The 23920-nt window shown below is 38.6% G+C and overlaps 1 protein-coding gene across 4 annotated transcripts in view; it reads right to left on the minus strand.

Moving 5' to 3' along the window:
- Positions 1 to 23920, minus strand: part of rfx6 (regulatory factor X, 6) — a 92009-nt gene that overhangs the window by 43678 nt on the left and 24411 nt on the right. For 3 of the 4 annotated variants that reach the window (XM_043684545.2, XM_087981113.1, XM_087981114.1), the window contains 8 exons: positions 22840 to 22947; positions 13655 to 13732; positions 13127 to 13240; positions 10217 to 10266; positions 6448 to 6607; positions 6219 to 6363; positions 1079 to 1188; positions 856 to 973 (listed from right to left, as the gene is read on the minus strand). In XM_043684545.2, coding sequence (XP_043540480.2) covers positions 856 to 973; positions 1079 to 1188; positions 6219 to 6363; positions 6448 to 6607; positions 10217 to 10266; positions 13127 to 13240; positions 13655 to 13732; positions 22840 to 22947 — 883 coding nt within the window. The remainder of the gene's footprint in view (positions 1 to 855; positions 974 to 1078; positions 1189 to 6218; positions 6364 to 6447; positions 6608 to 10216; positions 10267 to 13126; positions 13241 to 13654; positions 13733 to 22839; positions 22948 to 23920) is intronic. The other variant, XM_043684550.2, reaches the window with a different exon arrangement.

Genomic DNA, 23920 nt, shown 5'->3' on the forward strand with positions numbered 1-23920 from the left:
CTGTCATCAAATCAGGTGTATTCTAACAACACCAAAAAAGAAAAATTACATACACTAAAGTACTGAAAATCTTTGTATTAATACAATAATAAAATTGCATAAGTATACAGTAGTAATCTCATGTTGTGCTTCTACTCAATCAAGAATTGATATTATCAACCGGGAGAATTTTGCATGCCAGACTTTTATTTCCTTATAAATTTTCTAATCCTAATAGGATTGGCTCTCAATCCATTGGGGTACCTCTTCAGTACCAGTTGTAATGATTATTAAATTCTGGAGTTATGTTCATCAAACAGTTACTATAGCTCCAAGATTTATTTGTCATCATTCCTGAAAGTTGTAGGAAAGACAAGGCATTAACAAATTTGGGTGAGGAAAATCAAAAGATCTAACTGTGTGAGAAGATATTTGTGATTTGGAGGTGCCAGCGTTGGACTGGGGTATACAAAGTTAAAATTCACACAACACCAGGTTATAGTCCAACAGGTTTATTTGAAAGCACTAATCTTTTGGAGCACTGTTCCTTCAGGTGGTTGAAAGAGCAGCATTCTGAAGGCTAATGCTTCCAAATAAACCTGTTGGACTATAACCTGATGTTGTGTGAATTTAAAGATGATATTTGGTGTGATTCATTAAACTGGTAATCGACAAGCAGCAACAATTCTACACTCGCAGCTTGAGATGTTTGATCTTTCTATGCTTCGCTTTCTGATTGCAGTCTTCCTGTCTCAGAGTAGAATCATACCTCAGTTAAAAAGTTTGAAATATTCACTGCTGTGCAGTTCAGCCTAATTTCAAATATAAGTAAATATAATATTGAACTGTGTAAAAGATGAAAATATTAATGTTTACCAAAGCTTGAAGCATTGTTAAGAGTGAGATTATGCATCACTCGGGCTCCGAAAAAGCTCCATCTCAAAAGAAAATCTTGAGCTCTCTTCTTAAGGGATCTTCCATTTTGTTTACTTGGCTTAAAAAAAAAATTAATGAATAGTCACAACATTAGACAAAAATATCCATAATTAAAAAGTTTTGCTTTTAAGTTTTGTACAAATATTGCATTTCAAAAAGATACCTTGATGACTCTTTGCTCGACTATTATATCCAACCATTCAATGAATGATTCCACTGTAGCATTTTTCTTCAACAGGTCTTTTAATTCTTGAAACACTGTAATAGAGTCATCTAGCATGTAAAAAAGGAAAATGTGAGATTGCTCTAACTATTTGAAAACTTAGACCATTCAATTTCAAATGGCAGCAGAAGATTAAAAGCTTAAGTTGATTTTTGATTAACTATAAGCTGACGAGTATTAAACACAACGGGTTAAAATTTCCTCCCCAGGAGATGGTGAAGGAGATGGCAAGAGGGAAGAGAAATGAGCAAGTTTGTCCTGGAGAAATATTTACTCCCTTCCCATCACCCTATCAATTAAGTCCTGGTCAAGAAAGGTTTTTTGGACCTTTCCTTTAACTGGTTAACTAACAGCCAGTTAAAGGCCTCAACTCACCAGCAGCCTGATTTCCTGCAAAGACTGATTTCCAGACTGGAAAAACAGGGTGACTTGCCAAGGGTTAGGCTTCCATTTGTCCCAATCTGGCTTCTGAAAGACACCCTTTGTACTTACCTCTGATTGTCCTCTCCCAATGACACCCCACATCCCACAACAGGCAAAAGAAAACTACTTACCCTCTCACCAGTGGATCGCCTGAAGACTGAGCAGTAATCATTGGTCCTTCGAAGGCAGAAGTTGTCACCCACTGATTGGCTGAAAGCTTCTCAAAAGGCAAAACTCCACTAGCAATAGGTCAAGAAGCTCACAGGCTGGCTCTTTCCAAACTGCTTGGACTTCCATTTAACAAGCTTTCAACATCAGGTTTAATTTATCGGCCAGATGTTAATGAATTGGGCCTAGATCATTGATACAACTTCCAACTCAAAATGTATTCAAGGGGTAACATTCTGGAAGAGTGAAATGATAACTATGTGGTAGGAGGAATGGGTCATCAGGAAGATTTAGAATTCGGGATTGACAGACCAGGATGAATTATAGTGGGTGATTTAGAATCAAATCATAAAGGTAAAGATAAAAATTTGATTAAGAGCGAAAACAGAAAGGAAAAGACAAAACAAAGTACTAAATTCTCTAACTACAATTTATTACAGAAGGAATGAGAGAGAAGAATTTAAAGTGTCCCTTTCTGGGATGAGCACATTGGTATGACTTTAACAATTGACTTCTCATGAAAATAAAATCCTCATTAAAAATTTCCAGACCTAACTTCCTGCAGTCAGTTTGATGTGGAAATTCAGTACTTAAAAATAACAGGTGACATACTGTTTATATGATGCAAAGGTTATAAATTTACCTTCTAATTATGCAGCCAAAGCTAAATACTGTGGACACTCAGCTCCATCTTAGGCCAAACATTTGCTTGCTTCGCACCCCATGCACGACTTCAACATTCACTCTCTCTCTCACCAATACATAGTGAAAGCAGTCTGCTGGACTGCAATCACTTACCAGTTTGACAGCATCTCCCAAACTCATGATCTCTACCTTCTAGAAGGACAAGTGCAGCAGATCCACATGAATACCACAACCTACAAGTTTCTCTCTAAGTTATACATCATCCGGAGTTGGAATTCTGTTGCCATTCCTTCAATGCCGCTGAGTCAGAATTTTGCATTTCCCTTCCTAACAGTGCCATGGGTGTACCTGCACCACATTAAAGCAGTTAAAGAAGGCAGCTCACCACCAACCTTCCAAACAAATGGGAATAAATGCAGGTCTCACCATCAATAGCCAAATCCCACAAATGAACCTTTTTTAAAAAAATGCTGGTAATCCAAATAAATCAGAAATACTGGAAATATTTGGCATTTTTCAAGATCTATCTTATCTATCATATAAATATATCAAGATCGGTAGAATTGAGCTCAAGGCTCATCTCTTAACCTCCTGCATTTCCTTGCCAACTTGTGCATTAATAATGGAATGTGGAACCAACTTGCAAGACTTTGTCTAATTTGGGACCGTATTGTTGAAGAGGAGAGTGTGAAACGGACTGGTAAGTTAGAGGAGATACTTGTTAGGAAGGAAGATGTGTTGGACATTTTGAACAACTTGAGGACAGACAAGTCCCCCGGGCCTGACCGGATATATCCTAGGATTATGTGGGAAGCAAGAGAGGAAATTGCAGCACCGTTGGCAATGATCTTTTCATCTTCACTGTCAACGGGGGTGGTACCAGGGGACTGGAGAGTGGCGAATGTTGTGCCCCTGTTCAAAAAAGGGAATAGGGATAACCCCGGGAATTACAGGCCAGTTAGTCTTACTTCGGTGGTAGGCAACGTAATGGAAAGGGTACTGAGGGATAGGATTTATGAATATCTGGAAAGACACTGCTTGATTAGGGACAGCCAGCACGGATTTGTGAAGGGTAGGTCTTGCCTTACAAGTCTTATTGAATTCTTTGAGTAGGTGACCAAGCATGTGGATGAGGGTAGAGCAGTGGGTGTAGTATACATGGATTTTAGTAAGGCATTTGATAAGGTTCCCCATGGTAGGCTTATGCGGAAAGTCAGGAGGCATGGGATAGAGGGATATTTGGCCAATTGGATAGAAAACTGGCTAGCCGGTCGAAGTCAGAGAGTGGTGGTAGATGGCAAATATTCAGCCTGGAGCCCAGTTACAAGTGGAGTTCCGCAGGGATCAGTTCTGGGTCCTCTGCTGTTTGTAATTTTTATTAATGACTTGGATGAGGGAGTCGAAGGGTGGGTCAGTAAATTTGCAGATGATACGAAGATTGGTGGAGTTGTGGATAGTGAGGAGGGCTGTTGTCGGCTGCAAAGAGACTTAGATATGATGCAGAGCTGGGCTGAGGAGTGGCAGATGGAGTTCAACCCTGCCAAGTGTGAGGTTGTCCATTTTGGAAAGACAAATAAGAATGCGGAATACAGGGTTAACGGTAGGGTTCTTAGTGAGGTGGAGGAACAGAGGGATCTTGGGGTCTATGTTCATAGATCTTTGAAAGTTGCCACTCAGGTGGATAGAGCTTGTATTAGCGTTCATTAGCAGAGCGATTAAATTCAAGAGTCATGAAGTGATGTTGCAACTGTACAGGACTTTGGTTAGGCCACATTTGGAGTACTGTGTGCAGTTCTGGTCGCCTCACTTTAGGAAAGATGTGGAAGCTTTGGAGAGGGTGCAGAGAAGATTTACCAGGATGTTGCCTGGAATGGAGAATAGGTCGTACGAGGATAGGTTGAGAGTGCTAGGCCTTTTCTCGTTGGAACGGCGAAGGATGAGGGGTGACTTGATAGAGGTTTATAAGATGATCAGAGGTATAGATAGAGTAGACAGTCAGAAACTTTTTCCCCGTGTGCAACAGAGTGTTACAAGGGGACATAAATTTAAGGTGAAGGGTGGAAGGTATAGGGGAGATGTCAGGGGTGGGTTCTTTACCCAGAGAGTGGTGGGGGCATGAAATGCGCTGCCTGTGGGAGTGGTAGAGTCAGAATCTTTGGTGACCTTTAAGCGGCAATTGGATAGGTACATGGATGGGTGCTTAAGCTAGGACAAATGTTCGGCACAACATCGTGGGCCGAAGGACCTGTTCTGTGCTGTATTGTTCTATGTTCTATGTATAATGCCTCTAAAATATGGTGATACCAAATGTGATTACAGATGTTCCTTTGGAACACTTTTTACAATCTCCCATGTTACCAATTTTCTATCATTTTCCTCCAGAATCAAACTTTGTTTCAAAGCATCAATTAATCTACAAAAACTGACTATGCTGATACAGAAACATGGAACTAGACATTACCTCTAACGACTTTTAAGAAGTGATTTTAATTGTCCTCAAGCAGCAAATTAAGTACTAGAGCAGAATGTAAAATAGAACAGCTCCATTTTCTGCTCTATTCTTTCGATCTGTGATTTCAATGCCTCTCGCTTATGCAGCATATTTGATTGTAGTCATGTTGATAAAATGCAATTTGTACATTGAACGCCTGGAATCAGCAGGATGTACCTAAATGATAGTACCCCCAACCACCATCAACCACCACATTACCTCATCCCCCAATAACCCCTTTTAATGTTCCTCAAAAAAAGTCTTTAGCTTGACTCTCCATGAGCTGCACACCCTAGCTAGTCACAAGATTAATGCTATTCCATCATTACCACCTCTGAAATAACTTGCTTCAGTTTTGATGTTGACAGCTGACTTCTGTGCCAGCTTGCTCTTTCTTTATATCACGAGGTGCATAAATTGTACCCCGAAATTGAACCTTTTGCATCTTCTTTCCGCCCGGATGATAGGAGCAATGAGGTCCATTCTGAATTCCTTACTGTCTGGAAATCACTACGTATTTCATTCCCTATTGCCATCTGCCTTCATTTCACAAAAAAAACCTTGCCTTCAGCAGTACCTTTGATCCCCATTGCAACCTTCTCCAATTTAGCATTTTTCCCAAAGATTTTGGAATTCAATGTTTCTTTTCTTCTTTAAAATGAAGTATTTTGACCCATATTACTAAACATGAGGAATGATAAAGAAACACAGTTTTTTTTTAACCAGTATTAGATTTGTGTAAGTTATAAATAAAATGTGGAAAAGCTGACTCTTATAACTCAATCCGGTAAAACAGGAATCAAGCTAGTACTTCACTATTCCTCTTCTTAAAGGTGCTTAAGTTCAGTGTCTGTTCTTCCCATCAGACCTGCTCAGCCTTTTATGCTTCAGCATAATGCTGGGAGATGAATAGGCATCAGTAGACTGTGTACTGTCATTGCTGAGGCAGTGGAGCTAAGACTGAACACTTGGGAAAATATGATTGAGTCTAAATCTTACCAGGCTCTCATATGTTTCACTAATACATCACTATATATTACCCACTTGTGGGAGTACTTATCTATATAAAGGAGGGCTCCTTTGGGACAATGATCTCAGGGTTAGATCGATGCTACATCATTGGGAGGTCTGTCCATTGAAAGACAGCAATATCAGAAGTGCAAACTGTGTTTATGAAATGAATAATTGTTTCAAAGCCTGCGTGAATAATTATCAATTGATTGTAGGTAATGCTTTCATATATTTGTCGTAAATTATAGCTTCTGTAATGTGCATACTTATCTCTTTTGTTACATTATCTGTGACAGCCTATAGGTGTTAATTAAAATGGCATGACCAGTATCATGTACTTACAATCCGAATACAGTTCAAAGTCCTGTTCTGTTCCACCCGATACTGTGAGTAGGGCCTGTGAACTAATGCTGTTTAGATCCACCTTTTCAATGTCAGCCACCATGGAGTTCACAACAGTCTGGTCAAATAAAGCAGGCCTGGCAATCTGAGCAGGACAATACATTAGACTGGCTTAACAATAAGTACAACATGGAAAACATTCAAGTATTTGATTTTGCTCAACACATGCCTGTGCAAGATGTAAAAATGAAGTTTGCCGTTTTAGAGAAGAAACAAATCTCTGTGCAATGGGCAGTTTCTTTTCAGAAAGGTTATCTGGGAGATTTTCCAGTGATGAAGACATCCAGTGCTCCCAATGCTTAGCAAAATTTCTGATGTCTGCTAGCAAACTGAAAAATAAAAATAGATTGAATTAGATAATGTCCTAAACCCTTTGGAGAAAGTTTCTTTTGGATTTTACAAAATCAAACAATTTAGAGAACTGCCTGTTTCCCTTCGTCCCTTTGCGGTATTGAACACTAATTTAAAAGGATAACTGATATTATTCAAAACAACAAACATTACATCTTCGCATAAAATCCTTTATGCTTACTATGATTGTCTATGAAAGCAGGGTGAGAGGTTGGCACAGTAGTAATGTCACTTAGATAATAATCCAAAGACTCAAGCTTACAGGCTGGGTCCACAACTTCAGGTCCCAGTGGAGTAGCTGGCAAAATTTATTTTCTATCAATGTGGGCAGCACGGTGGCACAGTGGGTGGGTGGCACGGTGGCACAGTGGGTGGGCAGCACAGTGGCATAATGGGTGGGCGGCACGATGGCACACTGGTTAGCACAGCTGCCTCACAGCGCCAAAGACCCAAGTTCAATTCCTGCCTCAGGCGACTGACTGTGTGGAGTTTGCACATTCTCCCCGTGTCTGCGTGGGTTTTCTCCGGGTGCTCCGGTTTCCTCCCACAGTCCAAAGATGTGCAGGTCAGGTGAATTGGCCAAGCTAAATTGCCTGTAGTGTTAGGTGCAGGGGTAAATGTAGGGGTATGGGTGGGTTGCGCTTCGGCGGATCGGTATGGACTTGTTGGGCTGAAGGGCCTGTTTCCACACTGTAAGTAATCTAATCTAATCTAATCTAATAAATATGGAATTGGCAGCTAGTTTTGATAACAGTAACCTTTGAGCTTTTTATTAAAAACTCTCTAATCTGGAATCCTTACCTGGTCTGCCTTACTAATAACTCTCGAACCATAACAATGAGATTGACTCTTAGCTCTTTCTGAATTGGGCAAGCAAGCTATTTGGTTCAAGGGCATTAGGGTTGGGTACAAATGCTGGCCTTGCTAATGACTGCCATATCCTATGAAAGAATAAAAGGAGGGGGGGAGGGGTAAAAAAAGAACCAAGCAACCTAAATGAAGCAATCATTTTATCATGCTGTATATCAAAAACAGCAGCATGCAGGAAACATTTGAGATGTTTTATACACTTCCTTGCTGACGAATGACACCATGCTGTGCCAGACATAATTTTAAATAGGTCGTGGTTTAACTCAGTTAAAAATCACACAACACCAGGTTATGGTCCAACAGATTTATTTGAAAGTACAAACTTTCGGAGCGCTGCTCTTTCATCAGCTACCTGACGAAGTAGCAGCACTCTAAAAGCTTGTACTTCTAAACAAACCTGTTGGACTATAACCTGGTGTAGTGTGATTTTTAACTTTGTCCACCCCAGTCCAAGACCGACACCTCCACATCATGAATTAACAAGCAAGTATCTATTGTTATGCAAATAAGGTACAAATGCTAAATCAATTTATTTAAGTGTCTGTCCAAAACAGCACTAATAAGATTAACTCACCCTCAGTTCATTATCTACCTAAATCACAATTGACAAACTGCAGTCTAATCACACTTCGGGTAACAGCAGCTTGTCAACTTCACTGTGTTTGGGTCTGTAAAATGCAGAAGAGTGTGCCTGTTTATATTGGCCTCACTACATCACCACAATGGATCTGTGCACCTACAAAGTGAAGTTTGTTTGTTAATTTGGTTTGTTTGGATAGAGTCAAACTCCAATGATTGTTTATTTCCTCGATATCCTACTGTACTGAATTGAACTGCGTTTGACTATGTGTACAAATATATTTTTTATGAATAAAGTATATATTTGAAATAAAGAAAAACAAATCTGTTTGTTAATGATGGGTTAATGACAGCAAAAACTGTTGAGTGAGAAATACCACCATCCAGGCCAAAAGTCTAGCTCCTCTATTTTACAAATTTATGTGCATGACTTGTGAAACCGGGAAGTGGCTATGTTTCTTTGAAGTATCAGTTTTGACCCTGGTGATTAGAAACGTAATTTGTTTTAACCAAGAAACATTTCAGAGAGTTGTATTTCAGGAAACTCATGCAACCAGACTTGTGTTCTGCAGCCTTTACCATCTGGTAAGTTAGAGCTATTCTCATTTACGACCATATGATAGAAGCACAAAAAACATGAGGAAAATGGAATGAGAAAGATACCAAGGTTAAACTATATGTGAGGGCAATAAGGTAAACTAAGAGAGTACCTTTCCCTAGAGTTTAAAATCTACATTACTTCTGAGTATTATATCAGAACCTGACAATAATTAATTAAAGAGTAACAAACAGTGCTGTGTCCCATTGCAACTTGATTTTCAATATATTCGTAAATAAAAGCGAACATAAAAAAATCCATTATACTTCAAGAAATAGTATCTATCATTAAGTAGTTTACTGCGTACACATACATTTGCAGAAAATACTTATTAGTATTCGGTCTACCTGCGGTGCATTTGTGTGTGATTCTTGTGCATTCCCAAAGGGCTGAGCATGTTAGATTTGATTTATTATTGCCACATGTACCTAGGTACAGCGAAAAGTTTTATTTGTATGTAATACAGGCAGATCTTACCATACAAAGTTCATAAGATATAGCAGAATAAGGCCATTCGGCCCATAGAATCTGCTCCGCCATTCCATCACGGCTCATGCTCTCCTCACTCCCATGTTCCTGCCATCTCTCCATATCCCTTCAACCCAATACCAATTAAAAATCTGTCCACCTCCTGCTTAAATTTATTCACTGTCCCAGCATCCACTGTAATTTGGGGTAGCAAATTCCACAGATTCACAATCCTTTTGAGAGTAGTTGTTTAAAGTGCATTAGGATAATAGAACAGAATGAAGAATACAACATTATGGCTGCAGAGAAGGTGTACAATGTAACAGCATTGGAGAAATCCTTGATTATGTTGGCTGCCTTCCTGAGGCAGTGAAAAATATACAGTAGCGCCTCGACTTACGAACTTAATCCGTTCCAAGACCCGGTTAGTGAACCGAAAAGTTCGCGAACTGAATCAATTTTCCCATTGTTCGGATATTTCCGGAGTCTTTTCTCTTTTTTGTCTCTTGGAGGTTGGTGATGCCACAAGAAAATGATCCAGAGAAACTTGTTCTTTTCTTTGTTGCAGAATTTTCCGAAAATGGGACATCACATTGTCATTTAAAATGTTCACCTTCGTTTTTACCTTGTTTGTACGTATGTTGAAGCAAGATTTTACGTACAATTCTGTTCGTAAACCGATTTGTTCGTGAACGGGGTCGTTCGTATGTCGAGGCGCTACTGTAGATGTATAATGTGTCTGCAAGACTTCAGAAATAACCGTGCATGTTTAGCGACTAGACAACAATGCTAGAACATTGAAGCAACAAATTCTGGAACATCTAATCCTTTATCCTTTATGAATTTAAGACCTTTAAGGTTTTTTAAAATATGTATTTGCATCAAACAGCGGTGCAATTAATGGTTTTCAGTTATTGTTGTAGTGAAGTTCACAAATGACATTATTAATGAAGAAATGATTTTTCGCAGACTGATAATAATTATGTCCTTTGGAGTAGCTATTACAAAGTTAGATAATAATAATAATAAAGTATCATTTCTACACATTTTCCCATCAAGGACATGCTCTTACCTTTCTGGCATCTCTTGCATTGTTGCTGGAATCAACACATCTGTCAGAACCTTGGGAGAAATATGAAGGAATATGACATTTTCATTTCACTCGAAATTGGTGAATTTAAAAGATGGTCTGTAAATCTGGAATAAATGTCTTCCAATTCTATGAGTGCAAAGTCAACAAGTGATCAGTTCAAAATTACAAATTTTATATCTAAATTCTGAATGCTATCTTTCTATTTCACACCAAATGTGCGATGGATCAGTCCTCCTTGATATGCTGGTTTAATTATTAATGCACGATTGCGTGCCTTTTTATTTTATTTTTAAATTGAGTAGTCACCCATTTGTTACAGTTTAAGGAACTCCTCACTTTAACTTTTGTCTTTTTTGTTAAGTAGAAAGGCATATTATACAATTGTTAAATAGTAAAATAATTGTATTTACTCAAGAAGTGACTAGCTAACACCAATGAAATCAATAAGTATTTCTGTACTTTTGTTTTTGACATAATTATTAATAGTCATTTGGTAGTAGAAACATTGAGTATTGCTAATGCATAGAAAACCCTTTTGAAACTTGTCAATTTACACTCATCAGGGCAATTCACAAAAATGCCAACGTGAAGGAAAAACAACATTTACACTGTATGGGCGGTTAATTACTTGGTAAATGGAGTATGATTGGTTGAGGCATTGCCAAGGGTAATACACAAATAAATAATGACTGACAATTAAGTACTCAGGTTGTTTTTTTTTTAATTAAGACGTTGAATCTGATTAGTCAGGCACTGTCCTCAGCAATGAACCAGAGAATGGCCGTCGCCTACTTTATTAAGTTTCTGAACTGTAGATGATGCATTTGCTACATTTCCTATGTTAGAATCTGCAGCTGAACATAAGAATTTCTATGAGGAGAAAGTGAGGTCTGCAGATGCTGGAGATCAGAGCTGAAAATGTGTTGCTGGAAAAGCGCAGCAGGTCAGGCAGCATCCAGGGAACAGGAGAATCGACGTTTCGGGCATAAGCCCTTCTTCAGGAATGAGGAAAGTTTGTCCAGCAGGTTAAGATAAAAGGTAGGGAGGAGGGACTTGGGGGAGGGACGTCGGAAATGTGATAGGTGGAAAGAGGTCAAGGTGAGGGTGATAGGTCAGTCTGACATTTCCGACGCCCCTCCCCCAAATCCCTCCTCCCTACCTTTTATCTTAACCTGCTGGACAAACTTTCCTCATTCCTGAAGAAGGGCTTATGCCCGAAACGTCGATTCTCCTGTTCCCTGGATGCTGCCTGACCTGCTGCGCTTTTTCAGCAACACATTTTCAGCTCAGATAAGAAATTCTATACATTTCTTCATGGGCTCATTCCTGTGCTCAAATTCACCTTTCATAAGACCTTCCAATTAGCTCCCTTTACTTGACATCTCCATTGATAAAACAGTAAGGGCGTTTTCCACTGCTGACAAACACAAATCTATCTTCACTGACCTTCATAACAGGCAAGGTACTGTCAATACCTGACCAGCCAGTGTTGCAAAATTCATAATAAAGTATCCAGCATTAGTGATTCTACAATTGGACAACATTTGCTAAATAATCATGACTGCGCAAATAATTAGGCTGACAATTAATTTGGGACTGTCAACTGGGCTTGCAGAGTAGCAGTTTTGTACATACTAGAAGCTACAGATCTTGATATACAAGGATGTGTTCTTTGCAGGGAGAAAACATGTGTATACTATACCTATCTGAACTCAACAACATGAACAGCATCCATTATCTGGCTCATTTCTTGCTGCATTGTCTGTACCAATTATAGCGAACTAACCTGGTTTAAAATTTAGACAAAACTTGGCAGGTAATTGTCAGTCACTGCTAACTGGTGCATTCTCCAGAGCAATGCTTCTCTCAAACAGAGACAATTTGTCAACCCTAAGCGGCACTCTCCTCCCATACAGTATAAATGGTGTTTTCCATTTACTTTTGTATTTCTTAAGAATTGTCCTGATGAGTACGAGATGAAAAGTTTTGATAAACATTTGCCTTAGTGATCAGTGATTTAAAATTAGATGTTCATAGATGATGGACTAAACACCGTTATTAATCTGCTTCTATTTTTGACAACTGTGATAAATAAAGTTCACAGGTTACCAATCAGAAGTCCATCAGTTTTTTTTATGCAAGCAAGCTCGTAATGTCATTTTGCCAAATGTTCTGATATCTGGATCATTGGAGATTAGACAAAAGTTACGAGATGTACATCAGGACTCTATGGACATCCTCATGCAGAATGTTGAGTGATAATTGCCCAGAAAGTTTAACTGATTTGGACTGTCTGGAACCCTCCAAAAATGTTTCCAACACTGAGCTTAGTATTAAATTCTTGGCCAAAAAGGCAGGAGTCCCCTGTGCATTCACCCTGGAAATGCTGACACTTGTCAATACCCAGTCAATGATTCGGTAATTGACCAGCCTTACTGAACTGAGCATTATCACTTGTCAGTCTTCTCTTGCACGTAAGGGCCTTGCTCCTGAATGACTGCAATGATTTTTCGATCCTACAACTGAGATTGAAATCCCTGGCTGAAGAATTGCAGAAGAGAGAGTCACAGAAATCTTCACTGGCAGCATCAATGAGCACAGCATCAATGCTGAACGGAAGATCAGGACCTTTGTTTCACTGGTAGATTGTTCTGGTTCACAGAGATTTTTACGTTATAATTATACAGGTTAATTTAGACAGGTATTTGTATCATCACATGACACCACAATTTGCACTCAGGTTGGGGGCTGCACTCAAATGGAAATTCTATCCCCAGGATGGACAGACAGAGATCCAGACTCAACTTATGTCTTAATGGCATTTGTTGTGCCACATTTCACGCATGTTGCTCCTTTTATTTATTTCTGATTTATTTATTTGGTACTCACTTTGTAGAGGATAGAATCACATACACAAAATATATCAATGATGACAGGATTCTCCAGCAATGGAAGAAGATGGTCAGGCATTCCTTGCCAAAAATGTAATAAAAAGTTCTGAATCTGAAAACCAAGTCCAAAAACAATACATTTATTCACAAACAAAAGCAGAAATTGCTGAAAAATCTCAACAGGTGGGGCAACATCTGTAGAGAGAAAACAGAGTGAATGTTTCAGGTCCAGTGACCTTTCTTCAGAACAGACGGTAGCTAGAAAAAGGTTGGCATTTGTGGACACAATGGAATAGCAGAGATGGAAGAGTAAATGATTGGTGGAGATAGAGTCCAAAGAGAGAGAAAAATAGTTGGACAGACAAAGGAATGGGTCAATGTCAGCTTGGGTGAATAAATAGCTGTTAATGGGGACTATGTATTTAATAAATAGACTATAATAAATAAATGTATTGCACCTTTTCGATTCAAGCTGTTTCAAGCATGTAAACCAAAGGCGGTCAACAAAATGTTTCTGCAATCTTACCTCTTCAAAGTTTCCATTGATTGCATTATCCAGAATGCATTGGCAATGGGTTTTGTACATCATAATAAGTGTATCTACCTGTGTTAGAACAAAGTACAGTAAATTACATTAGGATATCAGTGAATCCTTGTTGTAACAATTTGCACTTATTCAATGCTTAAACTCTCTTCTAAAGGTCTGATGGGGCAAAGCACACGTTTAACAATCAATCAGTGACTATGATCAGCCATTTGCAGAACTTTGACATTTCAGATGAGCTTCCAAGCACCCCTACAAATTCAATGTTGTCAGAGGCACAAGTAGAGACGACTCATACCCTGGTCTATAGAGATGTCCCTTCAATGTCTGACATTTATCAAATTCATGGAAAAATCATGGTGAACTCACGGCTTCTGTTAATCTTGGACTGAAGGATCAAAATTTATAATCCGTCTGGGTGACTCTAAGAAGCATTGAGGGTTAGTAAACATTACTGGGACTTGTTTACAAGTCACCAAATCAGATAGTGACATTATCCATCTTGCACTGCAGTAAATTAGAGATGCATGTAATAGGGGTAAATAATTGCAAATCCATTATGGACATAGATTGGGTCAACCAAGTCAGTACTACTGCTGTCGAAGATAAATTCCTGGGATGTGCACAAGATGGTTATCTGAAACAATACGTTGAGAAACCAAATAAGAATTTGGCTATGTTGGATTTGCTGTTTTTAATGAGAAAAGGCTAATTCATAACTTTGCTTTAGAGGAGTCTTTTGGAAATGGTGGTCATGATATCATAAAATTTTGCATTATATTTGTATGTAATTTACACTTCATTCTTGTTATCTGCTGATTCACTATTTGCCAATTCACATACTCATGAGCTCAGCTCCACATCCCATCTTTTACTTTCTCATTGACTCAAGGTCTGACCATAAAGCCATTAGAAACAGGGACAGAAGTAGGCCATTCAGCTCCTCGAACCTGCTCTGTTATTCAATAGGATCATGACTGATCCAACATTCCTCATGTTCACTCTCCCACCGATGAGGAATCTATCTATCTCAGCCTTACATATACATAAGGACACCACCCTACAGCTGTCTTGTCACAAAAGTTCCAAAGACTCACAATGTTCTGAGTGAAGAAATTCCTCGTCAACTCAGTCTTAAATTGGCACCCTTCACTCCGAGAATAGGCCCTCTGGTCTTGGACTCTCCCGTGAAAGGAAGTACCTTCTCAACAATTACCCTGTTAAGCCCTTTAAGAATTCTATATGTTACAATGAGCTCACTTTTCATTCTTCTAAATTTATCTGATCATGTGGTCCTTTGTGGTTTTTGTAGCAGTATCTGCATCTTTAGTTACCTGTGGAGAGTCTGTGCTCCCATGCACCAACGATAATAAAAGATGAGATGTAGCTTATTTTGAATCTAGGGTCTTGAAGCTGGAGCATGGAAATTATGAAAGTATGAGGGGCAATTGATTATGAGCGATTGGAAAAATACACTTTAAATTTAGACTGTAGACAGACAATACTACACAGTTCATAGTTTTTCTACTTCTCTACATAAGAAACAAGGAAAGGTAAACTTACTGTAAAAAGTTAAAGGCTGCATTTGATCAAAGGAAGTGGATTATAAAGATGTCAGAAAAAAATAGTAAGCTTGAGAATGGACAGCAACCTGAAACCCAGCAAATATAAGGGCCATAAACTGATTAGGAAAGAGAAAAGAGAGTATAAAATCAAATTAGCAAAGAACATAAAGGTGAAGGATGGGTAGAGAGAGCAGTTAACGAAGCATAGTTTTCTAGGCTTTAATAACAAGAGCATAGAGTACAAAAGCAGGGAAGTGATGTTGAACTTGTACAAGAAACATGTTAGATCTCAGCTGGAGTATTGCAGAGAAGATGTGAAAGCACTGAAAAGAGAACAGAAGCAATTTACAAGAATGTTTCCAGAAGTAAGAAACTTCAATTATGAGGAGAGATAGGAGTTGAGTATGTTCTCCATCGGGAGAAGGTGGTTGATAGGAAATTTGGTAAGAGCTTTCAAAATCATGGGTGGGCTGGATGGATAGAAAATGAGAAGGTATTCCTGCTTGTAAGAGAAAAAAGAATGACAGAGAATAGATTTAAAGAAATGTGTATATGAAACATGTATTATGTAAGAAAAAACGTTTTCACATAATGGGTAGTTCGGGTATGGGATGAACTGTCTGGAAATAGGGTGGAGGCAGGTTGATTGGAGGCTTTCAAGAGGGGCATTTGATGAATATTTAGATAGAAATCGTGTTCAGGGATACAGGGAAAAGGTAGGAGACTGATACAGGAAAACAGAATTGGTGTAGAACTGATTTGCAGAATGGCCTCCTCTAGCACTGTGACAAATTTGTGATTAAAGGCAGATTGTAAAAGATCCCTAGGTATTAGATTAGCCAGGATAAATATGGACCCGTAAAGTTTGAAAATAGATACTTCCCCTGGAAGTTGAGTCTAAAACCAGAGCATGCAATCTAAGCATAAGTGGTAGGCCATTTCAGATTGAGATGACCAGAACCTGTTCACTGAGATGGTGGTGAATCTTCAGAGTTCTCTACTCCAGAAGATTGTGGAAACTCAATCATTGAACATGTTCAAGACATAAACGGATAAATTACTGAAGTCTAATGACATCAAGGGATATGCAGAGAGTGACATGGAGGTACATGATTTGTTGTGGCCTAATTGAATAGTAGTGTAGGCTCGATGGGCTGAATGGTCTGCTCCTGTTATTACGTGACCAGTGCATTAAGAAAACAAACTTTGTGGTGAAGAGAGGATGCCTGCTGTCTTTCTTAAGCTATTGCCCAAGATGTTTGGAATGCTGGTGTAAACACAATAATACATTATCTAATGTCATTTTCAAACCACAGCCACCTATCTGTGATTGGTGGAGGCAATTAAAATTGCTGCTATTAAATGAGCAAACAATGAGACTCTTCTCTACTTTAATTTAATAGCTTTCCAGCTATTATCTATCACCATTTACCATAATCCCAAGTTTGAAAGCCCAAGTGAAGAGTAAACCTTCCTATTTGTGCAAGATAAAATGGATTAGATTTCCAACTGACTGATAATTTAGCTGATGTTGTGGAGTTTGCATCATAGAAACTGTTAGAATTTAATTTCTATTGACAAAATTTTAAATGTTACCTGGTTTTTTTCAGGATTGAGTACCTGGAATTTATTTTCTGGATCCTCAATCATGACAAGGGGCCTGGTTTACTATCAAAGTGCAGGGGATACACTCTGCCTTTCCACTAGCTGCTCAGATATTCACAGCAGGCTGAATACTCTATCACATTCAGACCAATTTACCTTTCCAACTGTCCTCAGATGAATCCTACTTCTGTTGGAGCAACAAGGCAAGCAAATCAACCTGATAAGATTATTGAGTATACTACAGTTCAAATTAGAACTAGGTTCCACAATAAGTGAATAAGAACTGAGAGGAAAGCAAATAAAGACTGCAATCAATATTTGATTCAGTCTATTTGCCTGCGATCACCCACTTCCATACCAATTCACTTTTATCACACAAAGATATAAGTAAACTCAGGCATCCCAGTGAATCACGTACATTCAATAAACTCTCAGCGTGGCAAGGTATGAGTTTTTAATGTTTTATGGTTATTACCAGGATAGACCCATTAACACACAAATGAAAACCAAAATCTACAAAAGTTTAAAATAGACATGAAGTAACTAGCAGGTCAGCACCTGGAAAGAACAGACAGATCAATGATTTTGACCCAGGCCTTTCTCATTATTCAGAAATAAGAGATAAAGAAATGTCTTAAATGAATTGGGGTAAAAAAGGTGAAGAAGAAGCAAGAAAATATTTCAAGAAAATATTTCAAGAAATACGTTGTCACTTGAATAATGTGCAACCTCGTAATCGATAAAGGAACAGATTCTTCGATGGAGTGAAGGGTCTTAGACAATTGAAAGATATTTTTAAAAGACATTAAAGATCTCAAAGTATGAATAATTAAGGCGATAAAAAATCCATTGGAAATGGAAATCCGTAAGAAAAGGGCAGAATTGTAGATGGTACAAACCTCCAGATTATATATGAGAGTGGAATCAGAAATTAAAGAATGTGTGGTGTGTATGTGTATGCAGTGCATATTTGAGTAAGTGTGCGGCTCGTGTGTGTGTGCATATACATGAGTGTGCATACATGTGTGTGCATACAGTGTGGTGGGTGTGAACAGTATCCCAACAAAGACCTTGGCTAGATTGCCCAGTGACCAAAGGATGTGTCCACAATCCATTTAAGGACAGCAAGCAGGTTCTTGGAGTTGGAAGGCAAATAAGGAGGCATTTTAGCGATGAAGGAATGTCAAATGCCTATTCAGTGCTTTTAAAATATTTGAAATGAACAACAGCTTTCGCTGTTAGACTGACATGATGGAGAAGATACCACTCTGCAATATAGGCAGTGGCTGTGGCTGTATCCAGGTAGGTATATGGTGGCTCCAGGTGGGGAGGAAGTGGGTGTCAAAGTAGTCTTGGACATTAGCCCCTGATCAATGCACAAAATACTCAAGGAAGTTGTGAGTGGTGCATTATGAGATTTATTTTTAAAGAGAATTGGAAACATGCTGTTGGATAGTTTTGATTTATTTGACATATTGTGTATTTCCAGTATGCAAGCTTATTACATTTCCAACATTCAAATCAAAAGAAAATTCCCCTCGAGGTATTACAGGTATGTAAAAGGTAGTTGGGCTGGAACTAGTACTTTTTACACAAAGTGTGAAGGTGGCTGTCCTCAGTAGTAACTGACCCTCTGCCCTCACCACTGAGAAAGCCCTGATCAAGTACCAGTTAGGCATTCAGGAACTTGCACACTAGTGAAGTCCCACCAGACATGAAGCTGCCTGTCAATCAGAGCCCAGCAACCATTGGCACCTGGACAGCATTGCTGCTGACCCACACATTGCAGTAGCACAAAGGTGACTGGATTATTTGAAAGAGGATCATGGAGTTATGTCATCATAGAGGCCTACAGCACAGAAAAAGGCTCTTCAGCAGTCAGGAAGGGTGGCACTAGCACAAAGGTGACTGGATTATTTGGGAGATGATCAGAGTCAAAAGCAAGCACCTAACTATTTGAATCCCATTTTCCAGCACTTGGTCCACAGACTTGTATGCTTTGGCATCACAAGTGCACATCTAAATATTTGGTGAATATTATGAAGTTGGTTGAAGATGGGTGCCTCTACCACCCTTTCAGGCAGTGAGTTCCAAATTCCTACCAAGCTATGAGTGTACTTTTACTTCTTCACATCCCCTCTAAGCCACTTAACCCCTTCTCTTAAACCTTTGCTCCCTGGTCATTGATCCCTTCACCAAGGGGAGCATTTCCTTCCTTTCTACCTTATTTTTTCCCTCATAAATTTTATGCAGCTTAATCATGTCTCTCCACTGCTCCAAGGAAAACCAGACCAGTCTATCTATCCTCTCTTCATAACTAAAACCCTCCATAATTAAAACCAGGTGACCTCCTGGTAAATCTCCTCTGCACCCTCTCCAGTGAAATCCCATCTTTCCTATAATGTGGTTTCCAGAACTACACACAATATTCTAGTTTTGACCTAACCAACATTTTGTACAGTTCCAGCATCACTTCCCTGCCCTTAAACTCTAAGCCTCGACTAATAAATATCCCATATGCCTTGTTAACTACTGATCTACCTGTTGCAGTACCTTAAGCAACCAATGGAAATCCACACCAAGGGTCCTCTGATCCTCAGTGCTTCCTAGGGTCCTACCATTCATCATGTATTCCCTTGCATTGTTTGTCCTGCCCAAGTACAACACCTCACACCCATCTGGTTGAATTCCATTTGCCATTGATCAGTCTGTCTATATCATCCTGTAATCTAAAGCTGTCCTTCTCACTATTTACCACCATACCAATTGTTGTATCATCTGTAAACATCACCATGGTACTGGGTTTGCAAGGAGAGAAGGGTCAGGGTGTTGCAGGCAAATGCCTATTGTAGCTTTCACAAGTCAACCCCTGTTCCTCAACAAAGCCCCTAATTGCCCCCAGATTGGAGCAAATGGAGGTCCCACAACAAACTGACAGGCAGACCACCCCTTCATCACTGTCATGCAAGTAGCCACTTTTCCCACCTGCTGTAAAGACAGATATTCTGGCCAGTGATGCATTTTACCATTAAGTGGCTGTCAATTGACAATGTAAGGGCCTTGATTGGTGGCGAAGTTGTGCCACTATTTGTCCTTCCTACTACCTGCTCCATCATGTCTAGGTAGGGAAAAGTCCCAATTAAGTCAATAAAAAACAGAGTATATTACTGTCCTTTAAAATAACTGAAGAATCAATGCTAGCACTGCCAATGGAGCCTAAATCCCAAGAATTATAACAAAATAACAATAATGTTGTTAGTATTAATAATCTGAATATGTCAGGTAATCATTGACTATTCATCAATAATAAGATCTTAGAGGGTGATAGCACAGAAAAAGACTCCTCAACCCATCGACCACCTAACTATTTTCATCCTGTTTTCCAGCACTAGGCCTGTATGTCTGGGCATGGCAAGTATACATCTAAATATGTCTTAAATATTATGAGGGTTTCTGCTTCTATCACCCTTGCAGGTAGTGAGTTCCAAAGTTTTACCATTCTCTGGATGAAACGATGTTTCCTCACATCTGCTCTAAACCTTCTTCTCCTTATCCTAAATCTATTATCACAAAGAATAATTTATTATCCGTTTTGTTTTTGACTTAGACTAAGAGATTATTAATTTCCATTGAATAATCAATGTTCATATTTTCCCCTGGACATTGATGAATCAACTCTCCAATAGAGGAGCTAGGGATGCAGAAAATAACTGGGTACACACGAAAGGACATCAGCAGCCTACACGGTGCACCACAACAGTACACTGCACAAGTTCCTAAATATGGAACTCTCAATTAAATTTGTTTACATTAAGTACAGCTCAAGTTCTACTTTTCTTCATCTCCAAATGCACTAGTGAAGGGAGGGAAATGTTCATTAAGGGCAATTAATTCACTCAGACTAGAAAACATTGTCTTTGTTTCAGAAAGCAGCTGATATTAGCTTGAAGATACTAAGTCTTCTAATTAAAATATGTCTTTAGGAATATTAAACATTTCAGGATGTAGGTTTGCTCACTAAGCTGGAAGGTTCATTTTTAGACGTTTAATCACCATACTAGGTAACATCTTCAACGAGCCTCCGGACGAAGTACTGGTGGTGTAGCCCGCTTTCTATTTACGAATTTGTGTTTCCTTGGGTTGGTGATGTCATTTCCTGTGGTGATGCCATTTCCTGTCATGATGTCATTTCCTGTTCTTTTTTCAGGGGTGGTAAATTGGATCTAAGTCAAAGTGTTTGTTGATAGCTGTGTGTTTGCACAAGCAGACAAAACATGTCCAGAAACCCTAGCCACTCTCCCCTACATCAAAGACATCTCAGAAATGACTGCCAGATTACTCAGACCCCTTGGCATCAATGATAGCCCACAAATCCACCAACACACTAAAACAGCAACTAATGAACTTGAAAGACCTTATACAGACAATAAACTAAACTAATGTCATTTACAAAAGACCTTGCAAGAACTGTAACAAACACTACATTGGACAAACAGGCAGAAAGCTAGACACTAGGATACATGAACATCAACTAGCCACAAAAAGACGTGACCCACTCTCACTAGTATCCTTACATACAGATGAGGAAAGACAACACTTTGACTGGGACAACACATCCATCCTAGGACAAGCCAAACAGAAACATGCACAAGAATTTTTAGAAGCATGGCATTCCAACCAGAACTCTATCAACAAACAAATTGACTTGGATCCCATTTACCACCTCTGAGAAAAAGAACAGGAAATGACATCACCAAAGGAAACAATGTCACCACAGAAAATGACATCACCAACCCAAGGAAACCCAAACACAAATAGAAAGTGGGCTATTACCACCAGTGCTTCATCCGGAGGCTCTCTGAAGATGTATGGTGATGAAATGTCTAAAAACAAACTTTCCAGCTCAGTGAGCAAACCTACATCCTGAACCTTAACCTGTGCTATAAATCTTCTCAAAAATCGCTAAATTAGACATGTGTAAACATTGTATATAGCAGCTTATGGTTGAGTGCAACTTCTTTTGGGATCAGCACTGAATATAATCTCATATAATTTTCTCAGTTTGTGTGCAGTTAACAGATGGAAGAAAAGCTGAACCAGGCTTGTGTGACTTCCCTTCACTACAAATTATCATTGTAGGTTGTCAGTGTGAGCAATGACGAAACATAGCTGAGTTTTCTAATGACCTACTGCGGGAGTGGTTTCTGGCACAAATTCATTCTCCTCCCTCTTTACCGACTGACTGATTCTCTCTGGTATGTTCTTTCTGTCCTTCTTTCACCTGCCCCGAAGGTAGATCTATTAATCCATGCAAGAGTGGAATAAGCTGTTTACAAAGTACACAAAAACAGCACAAAGCTGTACACATGAATCAGAATTAACTGGCAAAAAAAAAGAAAACAGATTGGTTGAGAAAGAAATCCCAAATTATCACCAACAATCCAGAAGGAAAGAAACAGCAATTAAATGGAATGGAGGGGACAAGACCTTTAAACATTGCTTCTGCAGAGGCCTTGCTCATGATTGATACTGTAAGCTTCAGATCATGTTTATCAGATGACAGTCAGATGAAGCGCTTTTTATTCGGCAGCCAGTACCATATTTAAATACTACACTAAGATTGCTGAATCATTTTGGATGTAAGAAAAACCAGTAAAACATGTGAATCATGCATATTGGTGCCCACTGGTCTTGTACCTCTCCAAATGGAGTCCTAACTAACACATTCATTTACAATTATTTCTGGATTTGTAAAATGGAATTAATTTCTAGGTATATCAGTGCTCATTTTATAATGTGGAGAAGCATTTATTTTCATCCAAGGTCACAAAACTAAAGCCACCCTGATGTGATATTCAATGCTGACTTTCCCTAAACTTACATATTTTTTACATGATCGATACATATTTTAATCTCAAGGCTGCTCATGATAATAACTCGTTACTGACCAGCATTTATTTGAGAGATCAGTTTAATTAATAAAAAAAAGAGTATTACCTTCTCCTTAGAGATGGGCCCTTGAAGAAGAAGATGCTGTGCATTAGGGAACTCTGGGAGCAATGTTCCAGTTTTTGAACTGAGCGAATATTTCCGTGTAAATCCTCCCTATAACAGAACAAAATGTTACATTAGTTATGTGGCAACACTAAGATTCCTAAATATGCAGTCCCTTATAAAGTGTTTATTATTACTACCAGTTAGAGATCAATGTTTGGCTATTCAAAAATAGAGGTAACATTATTGAAAACATACATTTATAGTGTTTTTATTGCATTGATTCAGCTAATGATTTGCTACACAATTGAATTAGCCTTGAAGTTTTAGATTGTAATCTATAATTGTTATTGCATTAATCATATTTGTTTACCAACTTCTTATTTTATGTCATGCAAATATCATGGTCAGATTGAAATATACAACTCATCCAGATTTTAATGTGTTTCTGCTCTGGTTACTACGGACAACATATTGTGAGAGTGTAACTGTATTTAAAGCTTGATAAAGTGAGTTGCACTAAGTCAGTTTGTTGGTGAAAAGCTAATATTAATAAAATTTGGATCAAATTACAGGATGTGCAAAATGAACATTTATTGTCACTTTCCTGATCTATATATTTATTTAAATATTTTAAAATCCCTTTAACATGTGGAAATGCCTATTTCTAAATACCATTTAATGTTATTGAAGCCTTTAATAATGAACAAATTTGTTCAGAAAATAAAATTAATGACATTCTAATGTAGGTTATTTTCACCAAGAGATCAGATTCTGGAAAGGCAATTATGTTGTATTATGTGTCAAAATCTTTTTTTTCTCTGTTCAATGCTGTGAAGAGATTCTATTGTTTGAATATCAAAAAAAAAAGTTGATTCTGTGCAGTGTGTATTCAGATCGCATGAGGTTTTTGTTAGATTTTAGTTTCAAATTGTTTGGCAATGTATGAATACACTCAAATAATTCATTTGAGAATTCATTAAGGTGCATAATGAAGAAGGAACCGAGCGAGAGATTTTAAAATCGATGGGTAAACTGATTGCCAGCTTCAATAGACAGAAAAGATCATGTAACATTGTTTAAA

Source organism: Chiloscyllium plagiosum, unplaced genomic scaffold (genome assembly GCF_037043375.1).
Source record: "Chiloscyllium plagiosum isolate Xiang-an unplaced genomic scaffold, Cpla_swu_hap1 HiC_scaffold_3, whole genome shotgun sequence".
NCBI classification, from domain to species: Eukaryota; Metazoa; Chordata; class Chondrichthyes; order Orectolobiformes; family Hemiscylliidae; genus Chiloscyllium; species Chiloscyllium plagiosum.